The 17,416-nt window shown below is 34.4% G+C and overlaps 1 protein-coding gene across 6 annotated transcripts in view; it reads left to right on the top strand.

Annotated features, from left to right (window-relative positions):
- The window catches only part of LOC141450929 (elongation factor-like GTPase 1), a 276,104-nt gene extending 258,923 nt beyond the window's left edge, over window positions 1–17,181 (top strand). For all 6 annotated transcript variants that reach the window (XM_074121852.1, XM_074121851.1, XM_074121849.1 and 3 more), the window contains 2 exons: window positions 311–495; window positions 16,974–17,181. In XM_074121852.1, coding sequence (XP_073977953.1) covers window positions 311–495; window positions 16,974–17,162 — 374 coding nt within the window. In that variant the 3' untranslated portion in view covers window positions 17,163–17,181. The remainder of the gene's footprint in view (window positions 1–310; window positions 496–16,973) is intronic.
- The last annotated feature ends 235 nt before the right edge of the window (window positions 17,182–17,416 follow it).

A 17,416-nucleotide genomic window follows, 5' to 3' on the forward strand; every position in this document is an offset into this window, starting at 1 on the left:
GTAACGAAAAATTAGCTTTTCATGTGATTCTACTGTCATTACAACTTGCAGAGGTAGTTGATGGGTACAACTATTTATGGGTTTAACAAACCCATAGGCCAACTCTAGCTCATTGATGTACAAATAGTAGTATCTTTAGGAGAGAAGCTACAGTTTTATTTGAATCCATCTAACTTTAATCAAAACTCATAATAATTAACCAATTTTGTGTAAGCGTTCTTGTTAAAATTAAATCATTTTTTTATTGTTATGTTTCTAGATGTAATATTATGCAATCATTCCTTTTGTGTAAAGATTGATTTACTTACAGGTAAAATGTATGCAGTGCTTGGACGAAGACAAGGTAGAGTATTGTCTGGTGATATGACTCAAGGTTCAGCATCTTTCACTGTGACCGCTGTACTACCGGTCATTGAAAGTTTCCATTTTGCTCAAGAGATTCGAAAACAAACTTCAGGATTAGCCAGTCCACAGCTGGTGTTCAGCCATTGGGAGGTGAGTATACGTATTTGAGTAAACATTTAAGTTTTCCTGTTATTATACTTAAAAAAAAAATGTTTAGTTTCTTTGAGTTATCATTCTTGAAAAAAAGCTAAATTAATAACAGAGTTGGAATGGTAACTGCATGAATGAATCTTCATTGTAATTGTCCTTGTTAAGGCAGACGACAAGTAATTATGTAGGTTGAATGTTAAGTTAATTTCGACCTTAGTTGTAAATTACCAAGTTTATTTAATCAATTCTTTCATATTCTTTGAAAGATGCCAAAAGGAACTATTTTAAGTGAAAACTTTAGTTTCTGTCATTGATTAAAGGAACTATTGCAATTTTTCAAAAATTATTAAAAAATAGAGCCATTCAAGTGTTGAAGCATTGATCTGATATTGGGTATCAGCTGTTTTAGGCTTAGTTTTCGAGTAATAAAACTCTGAAGATTCTACTGAGGAGGACTTATTCAGTTGATAGTATGGTAATTCGAGGGAGAGACTAATAATTTCTTCAAGTTTTACATTGCATTAGACTCATCAGACTCAAAAGTTTAATTAATCAGATTGAAATGGAGAAATTGCTCTATCCAGTGGTTGATCAATATTAAGAGTTTTGGTTGTGGAGATGCACTGACAAACTCCTTTGGGATCTGTCTTGCAATTAAAACAAAACAGCAGTTATTGTAACCATAATTCAGGAAACAATATTAACTCCGCTAAATTCCAACTTAAGTTTAAATCAGGAATTTCGTCAAAATATGCCTGTTCAGCAATTATTGAATTTCGACCTGGCCATCCAAACGACATTGCTTTGGCAGTCCAAAGGGGTCGATTTTGTTTAACCCAATTTCATTAAATGGGTAGTTTAATTGTTGATTTGTTAGTGTGTTAATGGTAATGCATCTTTAAAAGATGCCCTGAGAAATTTAGAGTAGAAGATTAGCTGGTGTTTTCGCTGCTCCACTTCCTAAATATTATTCTGGGTCGGTGAGTATTGTGAACTTGTATAAATTTGTTTACAATTTAAACAGGTAATACGAGTAGACTTAAGATGCATGTACTGGGTTCAATTCCCGTCTCAGTTTGCTTTTATGGGTATTATGAGAATTTAATTGTAAAGTATGTTTGCTAATTGTCTTTACACTCGACACTAGATTGATAGTTGGACGTAACGCCTGCCTGAATAGGTTTCTGAAAATATGTTATTCTACTAACTCCACATGTGTAGATTATCTGTTCGGTCCGAAGTACCGCATTATTTCATGTAATCACCTTAAACTTTTAAAAAAATATATAATTTTTTTTTAAATTTACCAGTACACATTACGTTTTCTTTACGAAAATCTGCGAGACCACCAGTTCAACTGAACAGTGTAACGATTCCTCCAGCTGACGTAGTACGATCCTTAGGACTGTACATTGACAAGAGACTCACTTGGAAGCCAGATACTCGACTGAAACGACAAGACGTGAACAGACGCTACAAGCTACTTACTAGACTACTTGACCGCAGATCTAAACTTGACTTGAATCACAAACTGCAATTTACAAGACACTGTTAAGATCCATATGGATCCATATGGACATACGGAGCAGAAGTGTGGGGCACAACCAAACCCTCTAACTCCAAACGCCTGCAGACACTACAGTCTAAAATCCTACGGAAAATCCTGAATGCTCCATACTACATCTCTAACCTTACCATACACACTGTCCTTCACATCCCTTTTGTAACCGACCTACTGCAACTTTCACAGCCTCCTAGCTCTCCATCCTAATCCTATTGCACAACAACTCTCCTCTCCTCACCTTCCCGACAATCCTCCTCGTCACTTGAAGCGGAGGTGGCCTAGGGACCTACTGTTATGAGTGCAATCCACTGAGAAAGAGTTCCATCAACGGGTAAGTGACTCTTACATGTCTTTCATGCGAAAATTTAACCAGTTTCATCAAATTTACTTGATGCAACATTTGTTGTAGGTGTAAATATAACAAATAAATCAAATAACTGATGTGTAACATTCGAGCATTTGTTGATTCTCCATCGAATGGTGTTTCAACTACTGTTGACCTCCAATCCCCAGTTAATCTCGTGGACTGTAGTCGACGTGTAGAATGAGAGAGTTAGAATGAATGGAGAGGTGGCAGTGAAATTTCTTGAGTAGATCTGAGTTAAATCTTGGATTTCTCCAAGTACTTATTGTTCTATTTGAGACGTTACATCTTTGAAAGTTTCGCTGTTTCTTCCACAGTTTGAGTCCTTAATTCTAAATCAGTTTCATCAGAGCGTTGTATGTCAGTACTTTGTTGTACATTGTCAGTTTTGATAGACTGTCAAGACTAACGCTTCTTGCATTGTTTATATTTAAGGCGAGTCTGTGTGTCCCACCTTTGGCCATGTACAATGCAATATATCACATAGTGCAAAGAATTGCAGTCTGGTTAGTAAACTTGAGGACGATTGTAAAGGATATGTTCTGAAAGTTAGCTATAATTTTCCTCATGAGACACCATTATTCCAGTGCAGTTAATTTAAATATTGTTGTAAGATTTGAGTTGATTGGAACCAAACCTTCTGGACTTGTTTCGAAGTTAATCAAGTTGATTCATGGAATGAAATGAACCAAAGTAGAGCTCACGAGTTATACCTAAATTATTGTAGAAATATTGTTACTGTGTTTATAGCCAGCCCAGTTAGGATGAAGCTGTTGAACATGCGGCTTGTAGTGTTCTGTTCAATCTGGTGAGCCAGTCTTCTACTATACAGCCTCCGGCCTGTGGACCACTAAATGCTCTCTCTCTCTCTCTTCTTTCTCTTTGGGCGCGTGCCTTTCCCGCCAATTCTCACCACCAATCTTCTCTTTACAATTATAAGTTTGGCCGGATTCAGATGGGCGTATTTCTTGTTCACCAGCGCGGTCTTCTGGGTTCTTTCCGAGTTAGACAGCCAAACGTTATTATATCCCCAGAGTCTTATTAACCTCGCCTTTCTCCTACTCCCTTCGTTCTCTTTTACCACTGATTTAAAGATTTATGTTCCATCTTCTTCTACATCTGATAGACTTATTTTTTTTTCTTCTTTCTCCATTTCTCGCTTCTCCAGTACCTCGAGTGTGCGCACATAACTTAATATTCATTCACGAGGCGCATGCTCTTTCTAAACATTATACACTACTTATCTTCCCTTTTTTTGTCTTTAATTTCAACTTCACAAACTCTCATCTGGTGTTAAAAGTTCATGTGTTAATACTGCTTTTTAAAATGGGAGAATTACAAAACTGAACATGCCATTTCCTGTCGTAATCTTATATCAGTTTAATTTCCTGTTATTGATGGAATTGAAATTTGCTCTCGAATGTGTTTTTGAATATAAATAACATTTTTACTTTCGCTTAAAGCCTTCAAAATTGTACTCTACGTTTCCTTTATTATACTTTTATCTGTTATGGTTGTGAAACCTGAACAATTAAATCGAAGTTTTTCAGCAGTAGTGTTCGCAAAGACTAAGAAAAAAGAAAGTGATCATTGTACTACTTCCTGATTATTAATAATTCCTAATATGAGACTTATATTATCGTTTTCAACTTGTTTATCCTGACTGAGCTCCGCACTTATTTAACTGTGGTTTGAAATTAACAAAATTATTTACATTTGGTAGAATGTTCTTTGAACATAATTCAAGTTATGATTGCTCTGCCTTTTTTTGCTTTTTAATATGACTGTGGATTACAAAACGTTTAGTGATTCCAAGTAGGTTCAGATTGACGAGTGGTACAGGTAACCGAACGGTTAGAAGCGAGACCTGCAAAGCTAATATGCATTGTGGTACTGGGTCCGATTCCCGGTCTTTAGGCCTTGCATTTTATTTAATGGTTAATAAAAGAAATTTACAGTGAAGTATGTTTGCTAGTCGCCTCCGTCCACGACACCTAATTGGTAGTTGGACGTAAAGCCCGCCTGAAAAAAAAATAGGCAATTACTTTATTTTACTTACTTATATTCACAATTTAAAGGTATGTCATCATTAAACACTTATAAAAAGATCTGTTAAAGGGAAAAAATGATTCTAAAGGGGTAGAAATAGTTGCTTAAATAGTTTTATACCCTTTGCGGCTCGATTAAGAAAATCTTTCTCGCCAACAATCTTACAACGAGTGACCAGTAGTAAATTCTAGCAAAAATTATTTGCTTTCTTTATGATTTATCAACATAAATATGTTGCTAGTCCAATACCAGTAAGTAAATGTGTGCTAATTCTAGTCAAGATTGACTTTGTTTTAAGTTTTCCCTAAGATTGTTTATTACCGAAGAACTTGTTAGCAGTTTAAAGTTAAATTTTTAGCTTTTTTGAAGAAAACTTTACTATTATAGATGCGCTTCATGTTTCTACGTAATAATTAACAGGCTCCGTAATATAAATATTATTGTAATATGTGTAATGCATTAACAAACTCGGCGTGTTGCTAGTTTTCTATGTACCAAAAAAAAGATCCTTGTGCAATGGGTTGATTATTGAAAAATACAAATAAAAATGATCGAAAATGTACTAAGGGAGTTCAATTTAATTATGCAAAATAGGAATAAAAAATTACTGGAAACTGAATAAGGCTTGCGGCTCATTAAAACAAAAACAAAACTTGTTTCATCACAATGAGAGTGGTTAGGAGGCTTGTCTACAGATTATTGATGTATTTGATCCCAGCTAAATACAGAGCCGTTTAAAAACTTGGCGAAAGCAACCTGAACGTTTGACTAAAAGTTGCTTAACGTAGATTGCAGTGGCTATTTTAAAGTCTTGAGGTTTGTCTCGTATTGTTTATTATATTTAAACGTTTTTACGCAGTTTTGGGCTGTGAAAATTTACGATTTCTATGTACCAAAAGCAGTTCAACTTCTACACACATAATGCAGGACCGCCCACATTTCGAAATTGTTCCAACAATAGAATTCAGGAATTTGGCCAGGATTGAACTATTACCTTCCTTTGCCGTTTGTTTTCGATCAAGGTTTCATTTCTAGATTGATCATGGTATCGGCACAGAACAGCTGTTTCCAATGGGTCGAATATTTGAGATGGTGACCAATTGGAATGCAATAGACTATATTTGGAACATTATCTATTAACTTCTTCATTTTTTTTATCGAAGTAAAAAATTTTCAATAGCATATTACCTACTCTTTCATTTAGGAGTATAAATTGCAAGAGACAAAATTTTATTACTTTTTATAGTATCCTAAATTGTTGAAGGTCAAACTATGATTTCAAAGGCCGTACAGCCGATACTCCGTAAAGTAAAAAGAAGAAATCTAACGGGATCTTCCATTTAATCCGACAATATTCTTATTAAACGCACTGCATACAAATGGCATGGAAGAGCAGGTTTAGGTCACCAAGCCGTTGTTCATCAAAAATATTGGTCACGTTTTTAGAGATGGACCAACACAATACAGAATCTCAAGAGGCCCTACCTCAATGTCCGACTAGTCTATTGCTTGCTACTTTCTGAATAGAATTTTAAATAGACCCTAATAGTTAATTATCTATTTATGATATTGTTCCTAATTATTTATTAAATATGTATACATTATTTAGGAAGAATTTATTTTAGCAATTTTAATGTGTTCATGTACAAAAATTACCTGTTAATATTGGAACAAGAAGCGTTTTCTGTTCCTAAGGCTCTGTAGCTATAGTGGCTCATTGCACAATCTCTTTTAAAAGCCTGAGAGATATAGCCTCATCTTCTAGACAGTGATCTCAGGTTCCTGTTCCTAAGGCTCTGTAGCTATAGTGGCTCATTGCACAATCTTTTTGAAAAGCCTGAGAGATGTAGCCTCATCCCTAGACAGTAATCTCAGGTTCCTGTTCCTAAGGCTCTGTAGCTATAGTGGCTCATTGCACAATCTTTTTGAAAAGCCTGAGTGATATAGCCTCACCTTCTAGACAGTGATCCCATGCTACTTAGTGATTTCAACGCCGGCATCCCATCCAGGGGCACCATCTTCTTTTACGCTCACCCTGACACATTTCCAAAGGGGCTCCAGGTTAACCGACCCCATCCTGTGAGGAGAAAGAGGCTTCATCTAGAGTTTTCTAAAAATTATTTTTTTCTTGCGGATTGTATCCTCCGGAGTTCGGGTGGACTAATAACAAATTTCTTCACAACTCATCTGAACAGTTAAATAGCGATACTTAAATAATAAAATGTTCCAAATTGAGTTTTTGATTTGAAAAATGATTAATCATCAGCTTTCGGACATTAAATTTTCATCTTAACTTAAATTTAAAGCGGATCATTATTAAAATTAATTATCGTCCGATGCCTTCTAACCAACCAGCCTCAGACTGCTGTTTTATCCATTCTGTTTAATGACTCTGAGAAAGACAAAATCCAAAAGCAGCAAGTCTTTAGCTAACCCAGAAACCTCTGGCTTGCAAGTTCAACGTACTATCAACTGAACTAATTCCTTCATTACAAATTTTTATTATTATTCATTATTAGCTCTTAAAAAATTGATTTATGATAATCAATTGATTTGCAGTGGTCAACCATAAGATAGGTAGTTGATTGCTTCGAGAAAGTGGCTTAAAGAACCAATTCCAAAATGTAACTTCTAGAATAATCAATTCATTTTGAGGAGAAATTTGATTTTAAGAATAGTTGCTAAAACTTCGCTTCTGATTTCATCCGAATTTCCGAATCAACGAAATTAGATGTCCACAATTTTTAATTGTATTTTTTTTTTTGCGAAAAATATTTATAACTACAATTATTATTGAATAACCTGCTATTAGTAGCCCCGGATATGATGTCAGAGACACTAATTGGTCATTTCAGCGGTCACGCACACTACGATAGGTGTGTCACCAGCATTTTGTTGCACGTCCAGTAACGGTGCCTGGCCTAATTCCAGTACACTTCTTCTTTAAACATTTACTGTACTACAGTATTAGATATCTTCTGGGCCTCGAGTTCTTCATCCTCCTCCCACTTTCTACCTTCTACGCAGGCCTTCTTTCTCTATTCAAAGTTCTTGTGCATATATATGTATATATATATTCACAGACAAAAACCTTTTCTACCTTCTTCTATCCTTTTTATTAATGATTCATTACAAGAGAATGAAAAACAGGATGTTTCCTGTCGTGGCCGAGAGCCGGAGCTAGAAGGAGTAGAAGAGGCTCAAGCAACAGCACAACCTGCTTGACTAGGAAACGGCGGTGCGGCGGAGGGTTTAGAAATAAGTGGAGAGCGCAAAAAACAACTGGCCAACTGGTTTCATTCATAAATCCTGCAGCTATTAGCCCCAGCTTGATGTAGCTGCACTACCGACCTCTCTAGGGGCGCGCGCACTTCGGCCACAAGGCCGCTCCTTCACGACCTTCTCTTTACCAAACTTCTCTCTTACCTGTATAATTTAACCATTTATTAACCTATTCAAATATCCACTATTTTATTTTAACTTTTTTGAGAAGAAGTGTCTCAAAATATCATAATAATTAATTTTAGCATACTTCTCTCGTGAGTTCTGTCTTATACTTCATTGGAGAGAGGTAGAAAAATTATAAAATACATATAATTGAACAAAATATCTTAATTTTTGTTAATGTCATTTTAAATCATGTTCACAACCACTATAGGACATATTACATATAAAAAAAACCTTACATATTTTCGTAGCTTAAGGTTGAACTCTTGGACAGTCCGAGACAGGGCCGGATTTTCCTGTAGGCTAACTAGGCTTCAGCCTAGGGTCTCAAGATCAAGAGAAGTCTGCATTCAAATTGTTAGCAAAATTAAAATTACACTATTCTAAAAACAGTGAACACTAAAACACTGAACCGAAAATAAGAAGAAATTCTACGGATATGACTAATAAACAAACATAAAAATGTATTGGTTAAGATCAACGCGTTCGGCTCATTGGGTCTATTCGTTTGTACGAGGGTCTCATAAGTTGAATAGCCTAGGGTCTCTTTTCATCTAAATCCATCACTGGTCCGAGGAGTAACATTTCACTTAGCCTTTCAGAATTTTTCTATCTTAAAAACATAATTCCATAATGCTTAAAATTTGGCACCATTTCTGTCAGCATCGCCACCCTTTATCGCTTTCACTAATTTTAGGCATCTTAGCACATCTACAACATTAGTGTAAACATAATGTTTGGTAAAGTTAGCTCTTATACAGACTAAGGTTTAATGGAACTATTGTTGGCTTCCTAACTGGAGCCCAGTGAATTTGACCATCATCTAACCGTGCCATTAATCTGTCCAATCTTCAGTAGTAACAATCATTTAACTCACTTAACTCTTGAAAGCCCTGGTTTCTAAAGTGATGATTCCAGATTGAAGTCCAGCTGTCAGTGCCAAGGAGCCTCTTGTAATTCTCGAGTGTGGCAGAGTATTGAAAGAAGCTCTAGGCCGCAATGGACACAGATCCAATGTCCTTTCCTTCTATAAAAATAAAAATGAAGTAAAAATTGCGGTCTCGAGAAATGCCAAACTCACCATTTACTAGACCCTTATCAAATCAGTCCTATTATATGGCTCAGAAACATGGACGCTAACCTCAGCGGATGAAAGTACGCTGAACTGCTGGGAGAGAAAGGTATTGAGAAGGATTTATGGCCCGTTGGTGGAGAATGGTACTTATAGATGTAGGAAAAATGCTGAGCTGAGGGAGCTTTTTAAGGAGGCGAATATTGTAAAGAGCATTAAGCTGGGAAGACTACGCTAGTTGGGGCACCTCCACAGAATGGACCAAGGTAGAGCACCTCGCATCGCCTATGGAAGGGCATCCCGGAGGCAGAAGGCCTAGAGAGAGGCCAAGACTAAGATGGTTGAACAAGGTGGAGGAGGACCTCTCCAAGTTAAATGCGGGAGGATGGAGAAGGAAAGCGAGTGATAGAACGGCTTGGAGTGAATTGTTGAAGGAGGCCAAGGCCCTACAAGGGCTGTAGAGCCATGGAGTAAGTAAGTAAAAATTACGGTAATAGACGGCCACCTTGTTTAATTTGTTTTGTGCTTGAAATAAACTTCGAGAAATATTTCTCAATTAATTGTTGGCCAAACTTTAAAGTTAACTAGTGAATCAAAAACTGTATTAAAATTCACAAAATATCTTGCTACTATTTTGTGTAAACAAAAAAAATGTTATTAAAAACACAAATTTATAAATGCCTTGTTTTTTCTCGAAAATATTTGGGCAGACTAAAACTAGAGTCTTAATAAGAAGCTATGCCATTGGTTGGAACAAAATAAAAACATAAAAACAAAGACCGTTATCTGATAAAAAATAAGACAGATAATAAATATATTTTAATTGGTCCTAAATTTATTAAAATTCCAACTTATTTTTTTGTTTTTTTTTTAATCCCAATCTGTTTCGCATAATATAGTAAAGACAAGAAAATATGTTTACATAATGAATGGAAAGGTGATCTGAGAATAGTAACTAATGGAGGCAAAGTCAATATTTTATACAGGTTTAAAATAATTGGTTTAGAATATAAATGAATGGTTAAGTAATAAAAGATTTTTCTAAGCACAGGCGTATGAGGGCCTATTCAGTGTGAAGGAGAGACAATGATTGGTCCTAAAGGCGGAGAGTTAACCGAAGAGAAAGAGAGAGAATAAAAAAGACAACGATTTGACGACTGTAGCCAGAAACCACTTGGCTACTGGCATACGCAGGGTATAGTCTGGTTCACTACAAATATTGGGACTTCTGTCTGTAGCCCTACTCTATCTATCCCTACTCATCTAGTCTACGGACCAAATACTTGGCCGAAAAGAAATATCAAATATTTTATTTTCTATTTTTTTTTTTTTTGTATATGATACTTAACATTTCTCTTGTATTATTTAAGTTCTATATTAATTCCATTTTGATTTTTTTTAATTTTACTGGCTCCATTTATTTTAAATCTTTTTTTCTTAAATTCAATGATAAATTCTTATTTATATTGACTAAAGACTTTAATATTTATACTTGAATGTATACAAGCTTCTGGTTTTACTCAATATATGTATATACACACAGACACCTGTGTATACTTACACACGTACCATGTTTTTGTATTTGTTTTTTTTTTACATATATATCTCTAACATATATGTGTATGGATGTGTGGTTAGGCTAGTCATAGTTATACCTCCTTAATTTTTTTTTTTTTTTTGTTCCTGCTGTGGTTGCTGCTGTGTTAGGTAATTCCAGAAGCCAAAGACTTGAGATTGATGTTGATTCCCACCTGCTCCTCTGCGATACCTGTTGGCTAGGCACACCACAAACCACTTTTGACAAGAAACCAGGCCCAAGGTGTGGTGTTAGTAGTGGCTTTATAAACATAGACTAACACCATATCTCATCAACTAGAAAGAGAAAGATTGAGTGGGGGTAAGAGAGTTACTTTTTTCGGTTATCAAGTTCTCCCTCCTCCCCCTCCAACCACCAACACTGCGCTATTATCTTGTCCAAATACTAGGAAAGCCAGCAGAGAGGTTCTGGTAAGACCCACCTCTTTATAAACATCTCCTTTACAAAACGTGCAAGTTAAATAAAAACAAACCAAAGACCTCTTTTACAATTTTTTTTCTTACTGAAATTATTTTAATTGTAATTTACAATTGTAATATTTTCTAAAAAAACCTACGCGATAAGTGTGGTGGGCCCAAATCATAATTTTTGAAGCCAGTAATTGTAACTAAAATCCCTAACTAACAGGCCTTCATTTTTACGTTAAGCTTTAAAAAAACAATTAGTTACTTTTAAAGTGTTAATTTAAATCCAGAAAGTTTGTCTTATGTTCCCATTATAATTTAGGATTTATATTTATACAGTTCCTAAACTTTTGCTGCATAAAATGTGGCCAGAATGGAAATAAAAGTTAGTAACGATAGTTATTGTCTATAAGTTGCTCTTTGGCGGTCATAGTGCAGAATTTAGAATACGCTATTTGTACAGAAAGCTGTAGAAAGAGTATAAAAGCGGAATAAAAATTAATATTTAAAAGCCAGAGCATTTGTTTTAGAAGCAAATTCCTTAATTCAATTCTTAGGAATTCCCAAATAAACAGAATTAGCAGGAGACAAATAATTTCAAATCCATATTCCATATTTTAGTCATATATGGCTCCAAGTCATGGATAGTTAATAGGAGGTAAAGGAAAGGATAGAATTATCAAGAGTCAAACAGATATTAACAAGAGATAAACAGAATTTGCAAGAGACAAATAAGTTAAAGTCCATATTCCATATTTTAGTCATATATGGCTCCAAGACATTGATAATTAATAAGGAAAAGATTGCTAGTCCTGAATATAGACTTCTGACGGTCACCAAGGATTTTCTCATAATGGGAATTGCTCGTATTGTATTCGTAGAGGTTATATTGTCATACGTCTCCACAAAAAAGTGACATAGTCTAAGAATGTGTAAGGTTTCATTACGATCTGATGGCCGAAAAGCGAGATATTTAGAGCTTAATTTTGGGCGTAATTTTAACTCTCCTAAACTATAAATAATTAAATTTGATTTTTACTAATAAAGTTTCGAGAATGTTTAAGGCTTCACAGTGATCTTGATGAATATGGATGTAATATTAATACTTAAATTTAAGACAAGTTTGAACCTGTCAATATGATATTTGATCACTTTTAATTGTAACTTTGAGTGGAGTGAAATTGTTTTGAATGCTTATGGACAAAGATGGCATTTCCAAAATCCTCATAACTGCATGTTTATTAAATATTAAATATTTAAAGTTAGGAGAAAGTTTGTCTGTTATTGCAGCTAAAGTGGAGTAAATGTTCTGGAAGAGATTTTATTTCTAAGTAGCCTGGAGAGAAGGCCTGAAGAAAGATGCCTTACTTTCCATTTTTAATCACACTGCACGCTGATTGTACATGACAGTCTTGTATTGCTATGTTAATGGGAGCAATGTCGCCCTGGTTCCCAGAAATATCTGTTTCATCACATCTCCTCTCTATTTCTATAAACTCCCATTCATCATTGTATTTGGTACTACTTCCTTTCTACTGTTAACATGCACCGGAAACCCAAGCCAAGAGACATTAAGTACCTCGCCTTGAACAAAGAAGACCTACTACTACAAAATGAAGCCAGTAAGACCACTCCTATCTGCATTTTATGATGTGTTGTTGTGATGAATGCTGTTTTAGACCTCAATTTTGTATTAGCTTTTTAAATTCTGTAGGTTCTTCGAGTCCTCTTTATTAAATAAAACCATCTAAAGAATATCTCTTGTTGTTATAGATAGAGACTGTGTTAAAAACATAATCGTGTATACTACTATCTATTGATTGATTCAAGGAAATATTCCTCTCAGCACAGTGTAGCAATATTTGCAAGTTTTCGAGAATTTTGGCTGGTTTGTTTACAACATGAGTAGAAAAGATACAAGTAGTTTCTTGACACATTTTATTACCTTTTTCTTTAATTCAACTAACCGTTCCTTAGCTAAAAACCTTAAAACTCGCTTATTTCTGCTTTTATATTGCCTATCTCCCCCTCTAAAAATAATATAAAGCGTATCCTGTTGAAGGAATATTATTTCGTGGCATATTCAAAACATTCAAAACTGATTACTTCTTATTCTTCCTCTGACCTGTGACCTACATATCTGCTTCATTCATGTCTTCTTGAATAGAACTAGCAGCTAGCATCTCTTTTCATTGATATATTTCCCCTTCCATTCATATTTATATTATACAGCTCAAAGTAGGATTATGTTTTATTCTTTTTTAGTTAAATAATGTTATGTATGTACAAGGAAGGGAAAAAATGTTGCGAAATATAATTTTAGATAGAGTAAAACATCAGACTGAAAGTGCGAAAAATGAATATAAATTAATATAAAGTTCACACTCTTTTCTTGCAATTATTGTTCATTGTTTACATTTTTAATTGACTATTTTTCTTTTAAATGAATTTTTCTTTTAACTATCTCCTCTAATCCAGGAGGAACCCTACGGTTCCCTGGACCGTTGACAGGGATTCCGCAAGTGATCATTCAGCCAAAACGCAAGTAAAATGGAAATCACCTATACAAGGAATTTTTCATGTAGAGACGGGGTAGTGGACTGTCTTATTAAAATATTAGACTAATATAATATTTAGGTGAAAATTACAATATTAATATAAATTGGATATAAAAAAAAAGGCAGTTGGTTGTAAAAAATAAATATAAATACATATTTTATAGTTAAAATGAAATCTTAAAATTCGTTAAAAGACACGTGCTTCAAATACACCAATCAAGACACATTAATTATTATATAATTGAAAAGTTAATTATTTGTAAAAATGTATTCTAAAAAATAAATAAAATACAACGCTACCTCCAGTATTCATTGTCTTAAGATGTTTGTGCTAAGATTAAATAAAGAATTTTGCGAATTTGAGTGGAAAAAAGCTTAAACATAAGGTTAAACTTAAGGTTAAACATACTTAAACATAAGGTTAAACTTAAGGTTAAACATACTTAAACATAAGGTTAAACTTAAGGTTAAACATACTTAAACATAAGGTTCCTTCAAGAAAAACATGAGCTCCGAGGGTTCCTAACAGTGCAAAAGGGCGAAGACCCCTGCTCTAGATAATAGGCCTGATATTGACAAACAGAAAGAAAATCAGACTTCTATTAAAAGATATTGTATAACATGATTATTTCAATCTTCTCAATTGTTGCGTCCGTTTCAAAATTTCCTAAATTAAAATTTCATTCTTATCGATGAGTTTGTTGGGTTACCATTTGTAATCAAAATGCTGTTTTGAAAGGAGGAAGTTGTTCTACCTTAAGGTGCATCTCTCAGGTACTTTTATTCAGGATTCCTGGTTAGATATCCTGGTTTCACAACATATCTCTACATATCAGGGTTTATACCAGACTGTTTCTTGTATAGTTTGTGCGGTTTATTGATCTCTGTTTGGTTAGGAACTGAGAATTTCTGATTTCAATACTTCTGAACTGAATGATTCTGAGGTGAATTGGAGAATTGAGAATGTTTCGCCATTAGATTGCATCGTTCATTATTGCTCCGGTTGGATATTATCCAACCTTCATTAATCTTCAACTGCATGTTTATTTAGTGTAATGTTTAGGAAATAGGGTTTCATTTCTAATGACCCACATCACAGCTAATTGTCTTCTTTTTCTTTAAAATTAAACGTATCTATCTATTTTTCTATTTCCCATTAGCATAAGTAATCTAAATCAGTAAATATGACCACAATTTTATTAAAAATTTTAGTTGTAAACGTGTAAACGATTTCTGTGAAATTGAGTTGTAAGAATTGCAGTAAGTGTTAGTTATGTCCAAATATTGAGTGAGTGATTCTCGACTGAACTCGAAAACAAAACTTTACTTCAACTAATTTAGAATTTGTTTTTTACAATTATTGTGCAGTAATTAAGTATAAGTGTAATAGTCAAGATTAATGGTACATGACAGAGCATTGGTAGATGGTTGATGACATCTTGACGAACAGAACATTATTAGGAACAAATGCTTCCTTTGGAAATGCTTTAAATAAGTATGAAAAGCCTTAGCGAATGCAGTTACAATAAATAGTTTAAAGAAAATTGAAACTGAGTTAAAAATTAGAAAATTTGTCGACTGATTTCAGCCTCAAAAACAGCAATCATTAAAAAAGGATTAATAAATTTAGTTACTAGAGAATACCTTTTTTCTTGATGTATTTTTGTGCCCAAATTTCTGGTCAGCTGGGATTTAGAAGAATTCTAAAACATTTAATTCAAATAATTTAAAAGGAAACTAAATCAGAGAGCTAAAATATAAAATGGTACATTAACAAAATGCACATGTCATAATTATGTTAACTACAGACAACAAATTGTTAACAATGATTTCTGCACCGGTAGTGATTTCCATACTGAAAGGCTCCTCAATAACAGCCTTAGCAATGAAGATATTCACCTGGCTCAAACTTTCCCACAGTATTGAGTTCACCTGCACCTTCTGTTAGATCTCTATAATGCCCTTAATTTCTCTGAATAGGTACAACTGTTGCACGGAGATGATAACTCAATCTACTGGTACCTGTCAGTTGCAGCTATTACTTCTATATTAAATCATTGTTTTTATCTAAATTATTTTTTTGTTTTCCAGCTCTCAGAAAAGGATGGTTATTGTACAAACAATACCATCACAATTAGTAAAAATTAGTTAATTGAGCCGTTTGTTGCACAAATCGATTAACTCCGCTTTTTGAAATATCTTAAATTTAAGTGTCAAAGCACTTGGTTCACTCATAGCTTTCAATATTTGCAATAAATTACCCATTAAACGACAAAAATTGTATTGGCCATTTTATAATGAATTATTTATTTCAGAAGCAATTTTGATTAACTCAGTGCTCTAATGTAAATCGTTGCATTAATGCAACTCAAATTCAGTAGCAGCGGCTAAATGATAACATTAAGTTGATTTCAATTTATAATATAAACAGAATTATAAAAAACAATGTAGATTATTTTATCGCATTTTTTCACTTTTTGTTTTATGGAATTAAGCTCTATTCTCTTTTCTAAGGAGAAAAATTTATTTAGTGATAAGGAAACAGCTGTTAAATAATAATAATAATAATAATAGGGAAGGGATTAGCTATGAGGTTAGCATACTGGACTCCCACGCGGAGGTCCCGGGTTCGAATCCAGCAGCTGACCCTTAGATTTTCTCTTCCTAGGAGCTTCTTACAGCTCACTGTCCGGTGATGGACAGTGTTGTCTGTAACGAGAGAACACTGTCCGGAGGCCGGCAGTGCACTGAAAAAAGCTCTGGGCGCCAATAACCTTAGAAGTTGTCGCGCCTTAAATAATAATAATAATAATAATAGTAATAATAATATAATCCCACGCGGAGGTCCCGGGTTCGAATCCAGCAGCTGACCCTTAGATTTTCTCTTCCTAGGAGCTTCTTACAGCTCACTGTCCGGTGATGGACAGTGTTGTCTGTAACGAGAGAACACTGTCCGGAGGCCGGCAGTGCTCTGGAAAAAGCTCCGGGCGCTAATGACCTCAGCTGTTGATGCGCCAAAAAAAAAAAAAAAAAAAAAAAATAATAATAATATAAATTCGGAAATTGAATTACACAGGAAAAATCCGCTTTTAGGTCCCATAAAAACTAATCTGCGTACCTTAGAGCTCAGATAATAGTGCTAATTAGGCCCATCTTAATTGGAGGGTCATTTACTCGTATGGGCTGTCGTGAGTATTGCAATGGTGATGAGAGAAATTTAGTACGATATTACTAGCTAGTTCAGGGCCCTCTTTTGTTAGGTTAACACGTTGGAAGAACTATATTATCTCAAAAAACTGCTTGAATGGTTTTGAAGTTCAGGAATATCTTCACTATATTTGCTGGCAGATCAAAGAAGACCTGCTTCTGATGAGGAGGACTCTTTAAGATTTAGTAAAATAATGTATATATGTTTTGTTCCAGGTGATTGATATCGACCCATTCTGGTCACCAAGCACCGAAGAAGAATATCTTCATTATGGTGAAAAAGCGGACACAGAAAATCGTGCCCGACAATATATGAACTCCGTTAGGCGTAGAAAAGGTCTATCAGTCGAAGAGAAAATTGTACAACATGCTGAAAAACAAAGAACTCTGTCAAAAAATAAATAAAAGTAACATTTAATCTTAATTCTTGTTTTTATTTAATATATATTAATTCCGTGAGAGTCTAGTTAATAAAATCCTGCCATAAAACAATCTTGATCGCATCGCAAAAAAGAAAAAAAATTATGGCAAATCATAAGTGACTCAATGTACACCTAGACTAAGACTAGAGAGGCGAAGAATCATTAAATATAGACCATTCTTATGAAAATATCTATTCTTTTCCCGAAGATTTTGGTTAAATATTACAGTATTCACTA

This window comes from Rhodnius prolixus, unplaced genomic scaffold (assembly GCF_049639745.1).
Source record: "Rhodnius prolixus isolate KJV_2025 unplaced genomic scaffold, Rpr scaffold_8, whole genome shotgun sequence".
NCBI lineage: Eukaryota > Metazoa > Arthropoda > Insecta > Hemiptera > Reduviidae > Rhodnius > Rhodnius prolixus.